Source organism: Galeopterus variegatus, unplaced genomic scaffold (assembly GCF_000696425.1).
Source record: "Galeopterus variegatus unplaced genomic scaffold, G_variegatus-3.0.2 Scaffold468, whole genome shotgun sequence".
Lineage (NCBI taxonomy): Eukaryota > Metazoa > Chordata > Mammalia > Dermoptera > Cynocephalidae > Galeopterus > Galeopterus variegatus.
The window spans coordinates 98,044-111,506 of NW_007726579.1; the positions used below are offsets into that span (position 1 = coordinate 98,044).

General features: G+C 35.3%; 1 protein-coding gene across 2 annotated transcripts in view; it reads left to right on the forward strand.

Moving 5' to 3' along the window:
• SLC30A6 (solute carrier family 30 (zinc transporter), member 6) overlaps window positions 1-13,463 on the forward strand; it is a 47,169-nt gene that overhangs the window by 7,182 nt on the left and 26,524 nt on the right. Inside the window, exons 2-5 of one of the 2 annotated variants that reach the window (XM_008569146.1) lie at window positions 169-255; window positions 6,243-6,327; window positions 7,360-7,402; window positions 11,768-11,848. In XM_008569146.1, coding sequence (XP_008567368.1) covers window positions 169-255; window positions 6,243-6,327; window positions 7,360-7,402; window positions 11,768-11,848 — 296 coding nt within the window. Of the gene's footprint in view, window positions 1-168; window positions 256-6,242; window positions 6,328-7,359; window positions 7,403-11,767; window positions 11,849-13,463 lie in introns of those variants that run through there. The other variant, XM_008569144.1, reaches the window with a different exon arrangement.

A 13,463-nucleotide genomic window follows, 5' to 3' on the forward strand; every position in this document is an offset into this window, starting at 1 on the left:
TTATTGTGAATATTAAATCGATAGATAACATGTAAAGTGTCTAGAATAAGTGCTTGGCAAATACGTATTGACTACGAAATAAATATTAATTGTTACTACTGTATCACATGGGAACAATGAAGACTAAATACCTAACTGCTGATCTGTATATTTTTTGTTTGTTTTAAGGGGACAATTCATCTCTTTCGGAAACCACAAAGATCTTTTCTTGGCAAGTTATTGCAGGAGTTTAGACTTGTAGCAGCCGACCGAAGGGTAAGTTATTCCTTAAGCCCAATTTTAATTATTGCACGAACAACATTGTAACATTGAAAAATGGTAATTTCTAAGGCAAATAAAAATCACCCTCTATCCCAACACAGTTTTTATTTTCCATGTTGGATAAATATTTTTTTAAATGTAAAATTAAGCTGTTTGGTGTTCAGTTGTTTTGCTTTGGTAGGAGGAAGCAAGGCTTTAGTTGACATTTTTATTCTAATCCTAAAGTGTTTTAAAGAAAAATCATTTTGTGTTGCTTTTGTTATTCATTTTTTAAAAAATTAAATGGATGTAGTCTAAAGTCATGTTTTCTCATTTTTAATGTAAAGCGAGGAAAATATCTCATGCTTTGAGTCTGTGAATAAAGAGATATAGTTGCTATCCTTTTTGGCTACCAGTGCAGTCCTTCTAGTTGTGCTGTTTTCATTCTTTTCATTATTGTCTAAATTATAAGCTCTCTTGGCAGTACTCTCATGGCAGTGACTGTGTCTATTTTGCTCACCTCTTTATAGAAGTACAAAATTACACAATAAGCACCCAATAAATATTTGATGAGTTTTAAGTAAAGCTAGCTTTGATGGAACAGAATAATAAGCAGTATCAATCATATATCTCCTGTTCCTGAAACCTTGGAATATAGTCAGAACTCAATAAATCTAGTATTTGGAAATATTGTCATGCCCTGAATGTTAAACTTAAAGAGCCAAGGGTAGAGAATTCATCTGTTTCTTAAATATCTAGTCCATTTAGCATGATCTCTTGCAAACACATAGATATAGCTCTGTGTTGTTGAGGGAAAGCAGCTATGTTATAGCAGTAAAGAGGAAATTCTTTGACAATGCACTTTTCTGAAGCACAGTATACCACAGAACAGGTAGAAGGAATAAAACCAATATAGGAACACCAAAACTGCAGATATTCTCCATCATAATTTAAATCTTAAGAGATACCCCTGGCTCATCTTTCTCCAACACTGCTCATAATTCTTGGTGATTTCACACTTCAAGATCCTTACCCCTCAGTTCCTCACTTTTTCACCACAAATAATCTGTCCTTCATCCCTCCCAGACGTCCACTCTTATGGTCATACTGTAAACCTTATCAATTATAATAACTATATCCTCCTGTTTTCTCAATTTCAAACTTTTACATTCCAGTTACCAGCTCCTGTCTTTCCAGTTCACTCCTCCTATTACCCCAACACCAATCATTCTTCAGTTTTACTATGACCTTCAATCCATTGACTCTGCCATATTTTCACCTCCCTTATCTGCATTTGCTTTCTTATTCATCTTAGATTCTATGGTCCATCATTATCCTCCCCTTCCCTCCCCTCCCCTCCCCTTCTCTTGCCTCCCCTTCCCCCCTCCCCTGACTGGTATAATCCTTTTCCTTAATATGCCCTCAACTCCTTTGTGTCCCCCTTCCCTCTATCATACTTCCATGGAAAATCCTTAATCTTCATTAAGTTCACTTTCTTTCTACCTTGTACCTGCACCAAAGCAACGGAATGTAACCTGAGAGAAACAAAACCATGCTGACTTGTCTCACTTTGAGTTCATGATCGAATAGTCCATTAGTGCTGCACATACTATATTTCCTTAGTTCATTCAGTTTCCCACTTTCCTAGATGACTGTTTCATACCATTTTCTTTCATTTCTGTTCTCCAACTTCCAAAACCTTCTTCATCCTCACTCTAACCTGTCAATCTTGCATCCTGTTTCAGTAAAGGAAAAGAAGTAATCAGAAGAAAACCTCCACATCCTGTCATTCACACATCAACCAACTCTGTCTTCCCTCCTATTTCTATGAATGAACAGTTTGTTCAGCTATATGAGGCCGGTCCTTCAAAGATGATGTTCCTATAATTTTTCCTTCTGTTTCTTGCAGCATTGTTTCCTCTTGCATCATTTTCTTCTTGCATCATAATTATATGCCATATGCTCCACTCTGTGAAATAAGCTTCATTTCTCAGCTTCCTTTTACAGCAAAACTACTTAAAAGAACTATCTGTGCTCTCTGTGTTTACCTTCTCTTTTCCCGGTCTCTATTAAACACATACCAGTCTGGCTCTACTCCCCACTAATCCACATAAACAGCTTTTACAAGGCCACCATTAACCTTTATATTGCCAAAATCGATGGTCATCCTCATTTCTTTTCTTATTTGGCCTTCAACAATATTTGACAAAAATTGGGCACTTCCTCCTTAAAACGCTTTATTCATTTGGACTCTTGAAACAGCACTGCTAGTTTTCCTTCTGCTTACTTGGCCTTGATTTTTTTAGTCTACATTGCCACTTTTTTCTCATCTTTCTGACCTCTAATTTTGGAGTGTCCCTGGGCTTAGAGCTCCAACCTCTCCTTTTTAAGTTAATTTACATCTAGGGATACCATCTGGTTCCATGACTTTCACTACCATCTGTATGCTGATGACCCATATTTATATCTCAAGCCATGACCTCTCCCCTACCTCCAGATTCCTATACAATTGACCCTTGAACAATGTAAGGGTTAGGGGCTCAGACCCTCCTCGAAGTGGAAAATCCTTGTATAACTTTCCCCATATTGTTACTTAAGCAGTTAAGTACTTAAGTAGTTGGCCCTCTAGAGCTCACCTATATATACCAAAAGTTAGCCCTGCATTTAGGCACGAATATAAGTGGACCCATATAATTTAAACCTGTGTTGTGCAAGGGTTTGCTGTATATGATGGCCTTCTCAGCATTTTCAGTTGGATATCTAATAGGCATCTCAAACTTAATATGGTCAGATTTGAACTTTGATCTTTAACTACGGCCTCACTGAATGGCCACTCTATTGTTCCAAATGCTCAGTACAGAAAACATGGAGTCTTTCTCAACTCTTCTTTCTCTTACTCCTCATGTTCGTTTTTTTGGTAAATCTGCTAGCTCTATCCTTAATATAATACCCAGAATCTGACTCTTCTAACACCTCCTAATCACTTTTCAAAGTCACCATCATTTCTCACATAGATTATTGTGATCACATTCTAAATGGTCTTCCTAGTTCTATCCTTGCCACTATATAGCATGTTCTCCATAGAGAAGCTAGAATGATCTTTTTTTTTTTTTTTTTTTTTTTTTTTTTTTTTTTTGCACGAATATAAGTGGACCCATATAATTTAAACCTGTGTTGTGCAAGGGTTTGCTGTATATGATGGCCTTCTCAGCATTTTCAGTTGGATATCTAATAGGCATCTCAAACTTAATATGGTCAGATTTGAACTTTGATCTTTAACTACGGCCTCACTGAATGGCCACTCTATTGTTCCAAATGCTCAGTACAGAAAACATGGAGTCTTTCTCAACTCTTCTTTCTCTTACTCCTCATGTTCGTTTTTTTGGTAAATCTGCTAGCTCTATCCTTAATATAATACCCAGAATCTGACTCTTCTAACACCTCCTAATCACTTTTCAAAGTCACCATCATTTCTCACATAGATTATTGTGATCACATTCTAAATGGTCTTCCTAGTTCTATCCTTGCCACTATATAGCATGTTCTCCATAGAGAAGCTAGAATGATCTTTTTTTTTTTTTTTTTTGTCTTTTTTTTTTTTCTTTTTTCCGTGTCCGGCAACGGATCGCAACCCTCAGTGTTGCCCCCGTACCGGACCGGGGACCGGCGACGGGATCGCAAGCCTCGGCGTTGCTCCCGCGCCTCGCTCAGCCAGTGAGCGGGAGCCGGTCTGTACATGGGATCCGAACCCTTGGATGGGAGCGCTGCCGCGCTTCCCAAGCGGCGCACTATCCAGTGCGCCACCGGGCCGGCCCTAGAATGATCTTTTTAAAATGTTAGGTCAAGTCACTTTCTGTCTCATTTGGGATAAATCCCAGTTCTTTTCTTGCCATACAAGATACTACTTGATATAGTCCCCAGACTGTTTCTCAGCCACTCTGCTCTAGCTGTCCTTATCCAGGTACTCATCTGCTTCAGGGCATTTCACTGTGGTTCCTGTTTTCCCTCTAAGATATCTGCATACTTTGCCCCTTTGTCTCTTTCAGATTTCTGGTTGCATGTCACCTTACCAAAGGGGTCTTTTCTGATCATCCTGTTTGGAAAAATAATTCCTTCATATCTTCCATTACCCTACTTTATTTTTTCTTTCTAGCACTTATCACCATCTTAGCTTATATGTTTGTTTATTGTTGGTCACCCCACCTAGATTGTAAGGTCTATGTTTTGTTCACTACTGTATCCTCAGTGCCTAGAATAGTGTCTAGCACAAAATAGATACTTAAATATTTATTGAGGGGATTAATAGCTTGATTCAGCAGCAGAGCTACAAAGTGTCATTTTTCAATTTATATTCTTTATCCATCTTTTCTGACTGTTCTTGAATCTCTGTCCTGACTAGACCTTTTGTCCAGTCATTTCATTAATTAGAGTCCTTTGTCCCATATCAGTTCTTAAGTCTCTAACATCCCTAACTCACCTGCTTCTCTGGTTCTGTTCCTGGGTGTAGAGGAAATTGCAGAATGGTGCCTACAAAAATTCATGCTGGCAATTTTTGTTCTCATCTTTGATGATTTAGTAGTATATTCATCATAACAGCTGCCTGTAGATTCTCCTCTGGATTTAAGTTTCCAGTCCTACTTTACTGTATCCCTTATTTTAGAAAATGGCCTTGCTGGGGCCGGCCCGGTGGCGCACTGTTACAGTGCGCCTCTTGGGAGTGCGGCGGCGCTCCCGCCGAGGGTTCGGATCCCACATACAGACCGGCCGCTCACTGGCTGAGCAAGGTGCGGGCGCAACACTGAGGGTTGCGATCCCGTTGCCGGTCCCGGTCCGGTACGGGCGCGACACTGAGGGTTGCGATCCGTTTCCAGTCACGAAAAAAGACAAAAAGGAAAAAAAAAAAAAGAAAAGAAAAGAAAATGGCCTTGCTGCTGCTTTTCTAGAGATTTGTAGACTATTAGCTCTATGCTGCTTTACTCTTTACTTCTTTCAATCTCACAGTTTCTCTATTCCTTCAGTTACCTTCTTATCTTTCTCACTTTCTCAGAGGTGTTGTTCTTCCTTTCTAAACCTACGCCTTTCATCTGAGTTCTAAGACCATCCTATCCTATACCACACTTGGCCTTTACAGCTATACCTCTTTCTTTCAAAATCTCTAAACTGTGGCCTTTTTATTGATTTTTCCCCCATACTTTGAAACAGTATAGGTCTCCCTTCTTTGTAGGGTGTGGGGCAGAACAAAAATAAAAAACATTTCACTTTACCTCTTCTTTCTTTATTTTTGGAATGCCGTTTTTTCTTCCTCTAACTAAATCCTAGCTATTTTCAAGGCTTATCTCAAGTCCTCTGTCTTCTGTGAACTTCTAAACCATGGTGATTTCTACTTCTTTTGCAGTCCTATTTCATATGGTTTATTTGGTAAATAATCAAGTACTGCCTTTTTTTTTTTTGGTAACTTTTTAGTTTAATGTAATTTCAAACTTACAGAGAAGTGACAAAATTAGTATAAGGATTGCCATCATGCCCTTTATTCAGATTCATGAATTGCTTACGTTTTACCTCATTTGCTTTATCCCTGACCCTGCATATGTCATATTTATAGAGATAAAGTAATCCATATATGCATATTTTTCTCAAATCTTTGAGAATTTCTTTCTTTCTTTCTTTCTTTTTTGGTGGCTGACTGGTACAAGGATTTTAACCCTTGAACTTGGTATTACAACACTGCACTCTAACCAATTGAGCTAACAGGCCAGCCCTCTCAGTTCTTTGAGAGTTTCTGTGTCAGAATTTATTTTCTCTTAAAAGTTCCCCTTCTGGAATTCTTTTAGATTTATACACTATAATAACAACTTGGTTGATGGTAATTTTGGTAGATGTGGAAGATATGATACAGACTTTGAAGGAAGTTGTGCTTATTCTGTTGAATATCAGAGTATGAATTATAGACCCAGAGAAATTTATCAGCAATGTACAAATAAGAGTGATTTTCTTTTTCACAGTCCTGGAAATTACTGCTCTTTGGTGCAATAAACTTGTTATGTACTGGCTTCCTGCTTATGTGGTGCAGTTCTACTAATAGTATAGGTATGTCAACATTTTTACTTTTATGGAGTTAATTATTTGTTTCACTTTTATTTTTGTGATTTTACATAAAGGCATATCTTCCTTTATGTAGAATATATTATTCTGAAATGTATATAACTTAGATGATTTAAATGAGAGAATTTATTTAAAGCTTCCCTATAAACCATAAAGTTTGGTTGATTTGTTTGGACCTTATTATTTCTTTTTTTATTTTTTATTTTTTTAAGAGCATAACCGGTAAGGGGATCTTAACCCTTGACTTGGTGTTGTCAGCACCACGCTCTCCCAAGTGAGCTAACCAGCCATCCCTATATAGGGGTCTGAACCCCTGTCCTTGGTGTTATCAGCACCACACTCTCCCAAGTGAGCCACAGGCCGGCTCCCTGGACATTATCATTTAAAATGAGCCGTTATTTAAAAAAGGAACTTTAAATCTATTTGTGAAACTGAGGTATCTTCTTCTTCTTTTTTTTTTTTTTTCCTCTGGTGGCTGGTGCAAACGCTTGACCTTGGTGATATTAGTACCACCCTCTCCCAAATGAGCTAACTGCCAGCCCCTGAGATTTCTTTTAATGTGATAGATTAAAACTTTAATTTATGCAGTTTATAAGTAAGATTTTGAGGTTTGTCAACTTTTCCTTAAAAAGGAAATTCTGTAATTTTTTTCTTGTGTTTTGACCTTTTCTGTTTTTATGGGTCGTTATTTTCTTCCCACTATTCAAATAGCACATTTAAAATAGTGAGTGAGATGACTGAAGAAGGCAGAAAAATGGTCACAGGGCTCATGAACATTTCTGCTTTATTTTTCCTGTTGCAGAAATCAGGTTCTAAAGTGAGTTTTTGTACTAATCAACTTTGGCTACATATATTAATCATATTACTTGATAATTGCTAATAGATGAGGTTAGCCAGTGATTCAAAACTTTTTTTTTTGTAATGGTTACTCTGGTATGAACAATTTTGGTGACTTGTTATATTTTCTGGACAATGGATTCAGTTAACATTTTAATTAATCTTTTTGATGTTTTGCAGCGTTAACTGCCTATACTTACCTGACCATTTTTGATCTTTTTAGGTAAGCTTTTAAAAATCTCCTTAATGTTCTGGAGCCAATAAGGTATTTTTCGAACTGAATTTATGAAGAAGTTTTTTTATTTTCTTAAAGGAGAGTAATCTGCTAAATAAGTAAAATTATCAGCGTAGAACACACACACACACACACACACACATATATATATATATATATATATATATATAAAACAGCAATTAGAGACATAATGGAACAAAACATTCCAATTACATAACAACAGAAAAGATAAATACCCAGGCATAAATTTAACAAGATATGAACACACTCTGTGTGAGGAAAACCTCAAACTGATTCTGAAGGACAAAAAAAGACCTGAAAAAATAGAAAGGTAAATTATGTACTTAGATAGGAACACTTAAAATCATAAAAAATAAGTCAATTCTCCCTACGTTAATCAAACTAGACAAACTTATTCTAAAGTTTATATGAAAAAATGAACAGAATAAAAGGTTGAGCGATAAATGTAAATAAACACTTATGAGAATTTAGTATGTGATAAATGTGATATTTTAAAGATGATACAAAACCTAAGAGCCTTATAAGAAAATATGGATAAACTCAATTACATTAACATTTAAAAATCTAGGTAGCAAATACCATCATAAAGAACAATCTGAGAAGATATTTGGAACTCATATCTCAGACAAAGGGCTAATTTTGCTAATATTTAAAGGACCCTACAGTTTAATAAGACAAAAACAAAAAAGAAAAAGAAAGAAAAAAAAAAATTTAGAACACATAGAGAATTCATGGAAAAGGTAATATGAAAAGTTACGAAAAGTTATGTTATGAAAAGTTGCTCAGCTTCACTGAGAGAAATGCAAATTAAAATTACTGTGAGATGCTATGTTTTACCCATCAGATTGAAAGTTTGGGGGAAACGGGTACACTTTTGTTTTTTGAAAAATAGCTTTACTGAGATATAATTCACATGCCTTACAATGACTTTTAGTATATTCATAGAGTTATGCATCCATCACCATGATCAATTTTACAACATTTTCATTACCCCCAAAATAAACCTTATTCCCCTTAGCAATTACTCTGCGGTTATTCCATTCTGTTCTCCAGCCCTAGGCGACCACTAATCTGCTTTTTCTCTCTATAGATTTGATTTTCTGGGCATTTTATATAAATGGAATCATATAATATGTGGCCCTTTATGACTGTCTTCTTAGCATAATGTTTTTACTCTTTTGTTGTAGCATGTATCAGAAGTTGGTCTTTCTTTTTATTGCTGAATTGTGTGGCTATACAACATTTTATATATCCATTCATCAGTTGATAGATATTTAAGATTATTTCCACTTTTTAGCTGTTACGGATAATGCCACTATTTATAAGCTTTTGTTTAGACATAGGTTTTTATTTCTCTTGGGTATATTCCTGGGAGTGGAATTGCAGAATAACTCTTTGTTTAAACAATTGAGAAACTGCCAGACTGTTTTCCAAAGTGACTGCACCATTTTTTATTCTCACCAGTAGTGTATGAAGATTTCAGTTTCTCCACATCCTCACCAACACTTGATATTATACATCTTTTTATTATAGCCATCCTAGTGGATGTTGTTAAGCAACACATGTCTGTATATGATTTGTAAAACTTTTTCACGTTCTGTGGGTTGTCTTTTTACTTTGAAGCTCAAAAGTTTTCAAATTTGATGAAGTGCCTTGATGTCTTGTCTATGAAACCATTGCCTAATCCAAGGTCATGAAAATTTACACCTATTTTTTTTTTCCTAAGAATTTTATAGTTTTTACTCTTACATTTAGGTCTTTGATCCATTTTGAGTTAATTTTTGTATATGGTGTGAGGTAGGGGTCCAAATTCATTCTTTTGCTTGTGGATCACCAGTTGTCCCATCACCATTTGTTGAAAGACTGCTCTCCCCCTTGAATTGTCTTGGCACCCTTGTTAAAAATCAACTTACTGTAAATGGGAGGATTTATTTTTGGATTCTCAGTTCTATCCCATTGATCTGTATGTCCATCCTTATGCCACTACCACCTGTCCTGATTACTGCAGCTTTGTAATAAGTTTTGAAATTAGGAATGTGAGTCTTTCAGCTTTGTTTTTTTTTTTCAAGATTGTTTTGGCTAAGCAGGCACTCTTATCCATTGCTGGTGGGAATATAAATTGGTACAACCTCTCTGGAGGGAAGTTTAGCAATATCTATCAAATTTATAAATGCCCATAGTCTTAAGCCTAGCAGTTCCTTTTCTAGGAATTAATGCTATAGATATACTACTGTGGTTAAAAGTGAGCTGTGTGTGAGGTTATTCAGTACAAAAGATTGAAAACAATTACTGTGTGACTGATGAAATAAATTATGGTGTGTATATACTATTTATGATACATATATGCCTTTGAGTTTTCAAACTTGAGCATATATCAGAATTACTTGGAAAGACTTATTAAAATACAGATTGCTCCATTTCCATAATTTCTGATTCAGGAGGCCTAAGGTGGAGCCCAAAGTTTGCATTTTTAAGAATCAGGTGAAATTGATATCTGCTGGTCTAGGGATCACATTTTTGAGAATCACTGGTCTATGTAATTATGGGCTAGCTGGTTAACTTACCTGGGAGAATGAGGTGCTGATAACACCAAGGTCAAGGGTATGGATCCCCATACTGGCCAACCGCCAAAAAAAAAAAATTAAAAAGTAGGAAGGATTAAGAAGAATATACACATACATACACATCCACACACTCTACTCATTTTTTTGTATTTTTGTAAATATTCATGGGAAGAATAAACAAGAAACTGGTAATAATGGTTGTCTCAGAAGAGGAAGATTCAGTGACAGGGGACAAGGTTAGGATCTTCTCACTTTATATACTTTTGTAAATTTTGAATTTTTAATCATGTAAATAAAATTCTTATTTAAAAACATGCAATTTTTAATATGTTACTTAGGGGAATAGTAATTAATGTTACCAACCATATTTGATAACAATAATAATAATAATAGTAATAAGTAATAGTAAAATTAAAAAAAAATTTTTTTTGGTAGCTGGCCGATAGAGGGATTTAAAAAAATTAATAAAATAATAATTTCTCCCTAATGTCTTGAGGTTCATAAAGAGACTCTTTTCACTTAATTTGAAGAGTTTTCTTTCTTTAGGGTCTCATAATCTGCCATATGAATCCAGTATCAACGTATAACATTTCAGAAAAAAGAGAGATGTGATTTAGGTTCATTTAGAGCTTAACTAGTATCAAAGGCACAAAAAAACTAAAAGGATTTTAGAGTATTAAATGCTAATAAATCTCCACATCTCTGTTTTCCTATGCATGGACTCTCTTGAGCTTCTTGCTTCTTGTAGATCAGCTTTCCCTGCTCCAAAGTCCAGGAATAGAAATACAGATACTGCTTCCAACTTTCAAATTTGTATTTCCGCTGTTCAAGAAAGCAGCCAAATTAAGCCTGGAATGTCTTGATTACAATTCCAAATTTTCTTGAAGCAGGATTTTGGCCCAGCTTAAGTCAGGTGCTTCAGATGCCTACCTGTGGTTGAGTCAGCTATGGCCAGTGAGCAGGGTTATGTAAGAACATACTGGTTCCCACTGTAAGTGTGTAGATGGGAAAACAAATGAGGGACACTTAATAACTGAGAAGTGAGAGTTTGTGAACTAGGGAGACGGCCTATTGGTTCCCCACTCCATGGGACCTTTTGTATTTCCATATAAGGACTGCAAAATACCTGGACTTTGAGGTCTTCAAGATTTTTGCTATAGGAATAAGTGATAAGGTTTTTTTTTATTAGTTATGTAACTAAACCTACTTCATTGGGTCTAAAATAGTTGTTACCTGAATTTCACACTGTAGTAAGTTGTTTTAGAGTGAATCTCCACTATACCTGGAAAATAAACAATTTTATTTCATCTAAAATGTTGTCAAGGTGTTATTAATATTTAGTTTAACTTTCAACAAATACTAAATAAAGCTTATCAAAGTTAAAATTTATTGTATATTCCTAGAATAAAATATATTACCATTATTTTTGTGTTATTTTTTGGCATTCTAAGCTATAGAAACCATGTAGAGTGGATAACATTGTATAGAGAAGGTATGGGTTTAGTTTCTATTTAACTGACTTTAATGGTGTATTATAACTTCTTTCAGTATCTTCATACGTCAAAACTGTCATCTTCCAAGTAGACCATGTGTTAGGATGCTTATTGTGATGATATTATAAATTATTAGAATTATATAAATTATTAGAATAATTTATTATTAAACTTAATCTGTGAAAATACTGATAACTTTCAGCAACTTAGGAATTCTGGAAACAATTTCTCTGTGTATGTTCTTTTCTGGTTCTAATTCCAATGCCAAACTTCTTTTTCTTTTTATTTAGTTTAGTGACATGTTTAATAAGTTACTGGGTAACTATGAAAAAACCTAGCCCTGTCTATTCATTTGGGTAAGTTCAAATTATTTTATTTTCTGCTAATTGCTATTCAAATAACAGTTATAATAGGCATTAAAGAGCTAGCTAGATTATTTCTGAAAAAAAATGCTGCCTGCTTATTAAAATGGTGATCAGATAGTGAAAGTAGATAGAAAAGCATCTTCCAAGAGGATTCTAGAAAAGAAACATGAATATTTAAAATATAAATTATATTTAAAATAAAATATTCACATTTCATTCTTTTATATTTTATGAAACAAATATTAACATAAAATGTTCACATTAAGTTCTTTAATATTTTTGGAATTTCTTATTTTAGTTAGAGAAAGTACAAAGGATTTTCATATAAGTGTATCTTCTAGGTGGTAAAGTAAATGTGATATAGTTTAATATTATGCAGTGGTAGAGATAGATATTTATCTTAAGACTTTGGGTTTGTGATAGCAATGGACTAACAAAGAATTTGAAATTTCTGTTTCTGTAATTTAGAAATTACTGAATGTTGAAAGGCAGAAAATAGTCTTTTATTTTATTTTTATGTTATTTTTTGGCAGCTGGCCAATACAGGGATTAAACCTTGGACTTTGGGGGGAGCCAGCCTGTGGCTCACTCAGGAGAGTGCGGTGCTGGTAACACCAAGGCCACAGGTTCGGATCCTATATAGGGATGGCTGATTCGCTCACTGGCTGAGTGTGGTGCTGACAACACCAACCTAAGGGTTAAGATCCCCTTACTGGTCATCTTTAAAAAAAAAAAAAAGAACCTTGGACTTTGTTATCAGCACCATACTCTAACCAACTGAGCTAACTGGCCAGCCCAGAAGATAATCTTATATTTTAGAGGAATTTTTAAAATATATTAGAAAAAATGAGTTCCTTTCAGATTCAAGGAAACAACTTGAAAGAAGAATTTTACTTTAGTATTGAAACTCTTGGACCAAACTTACTCTTCTTCAACACCATACCATTTATTGGAATTATATTCTTTTGAACAAAATCAGGTTTAATTTACTTAAATGGAGGAACAAAGTAAACATGAAATTTTAATGCAAAATAAGGTTATTCATAAATGTCATTGAAATTTTTTAGATTGGAACTATTACTAATGATAATCATTTATAAGGTATAGATATCCATATGTGGAAATCTGTCATTCTGAGCCAAGGCTTTTGTTTGCAAGTGACAGAACTCTAACTTAAACTAGTTTGGGGGAAAAAATGGGGACTTTGATAGTTTATGTAACCAAAATGGGAAGACAGTATCTGGCATAGACCACTGAGGACATTGTCTTGTTCTTATCTCTCAGGACTGCTTTTCTCAACATGTCACATTCAGTCTCTCAGGCCACTTTTCTCCACCAACCTGGAATGATAACTCCTAGCAAGACCTTAATTCACACTTCTTACCTTCATCCTAAGAGGAAAGGACTCTTCCCGAGCCCTAGTTCAGAAAATCATGAGAAAAGGGCTGGCCCGTGGCTCACTCGGGAGAGTGTGGTGCTGATAACACCAAGGCCATGGGTTCGGATCCCTATATAGGGATGGCTGGTTAGCTCACTTGGGAGAGTGTGGTGCTGACAACATCAAGTCAAGGGTCAAGATCCCCTTACCGGTCATCTTTTTTGAAAA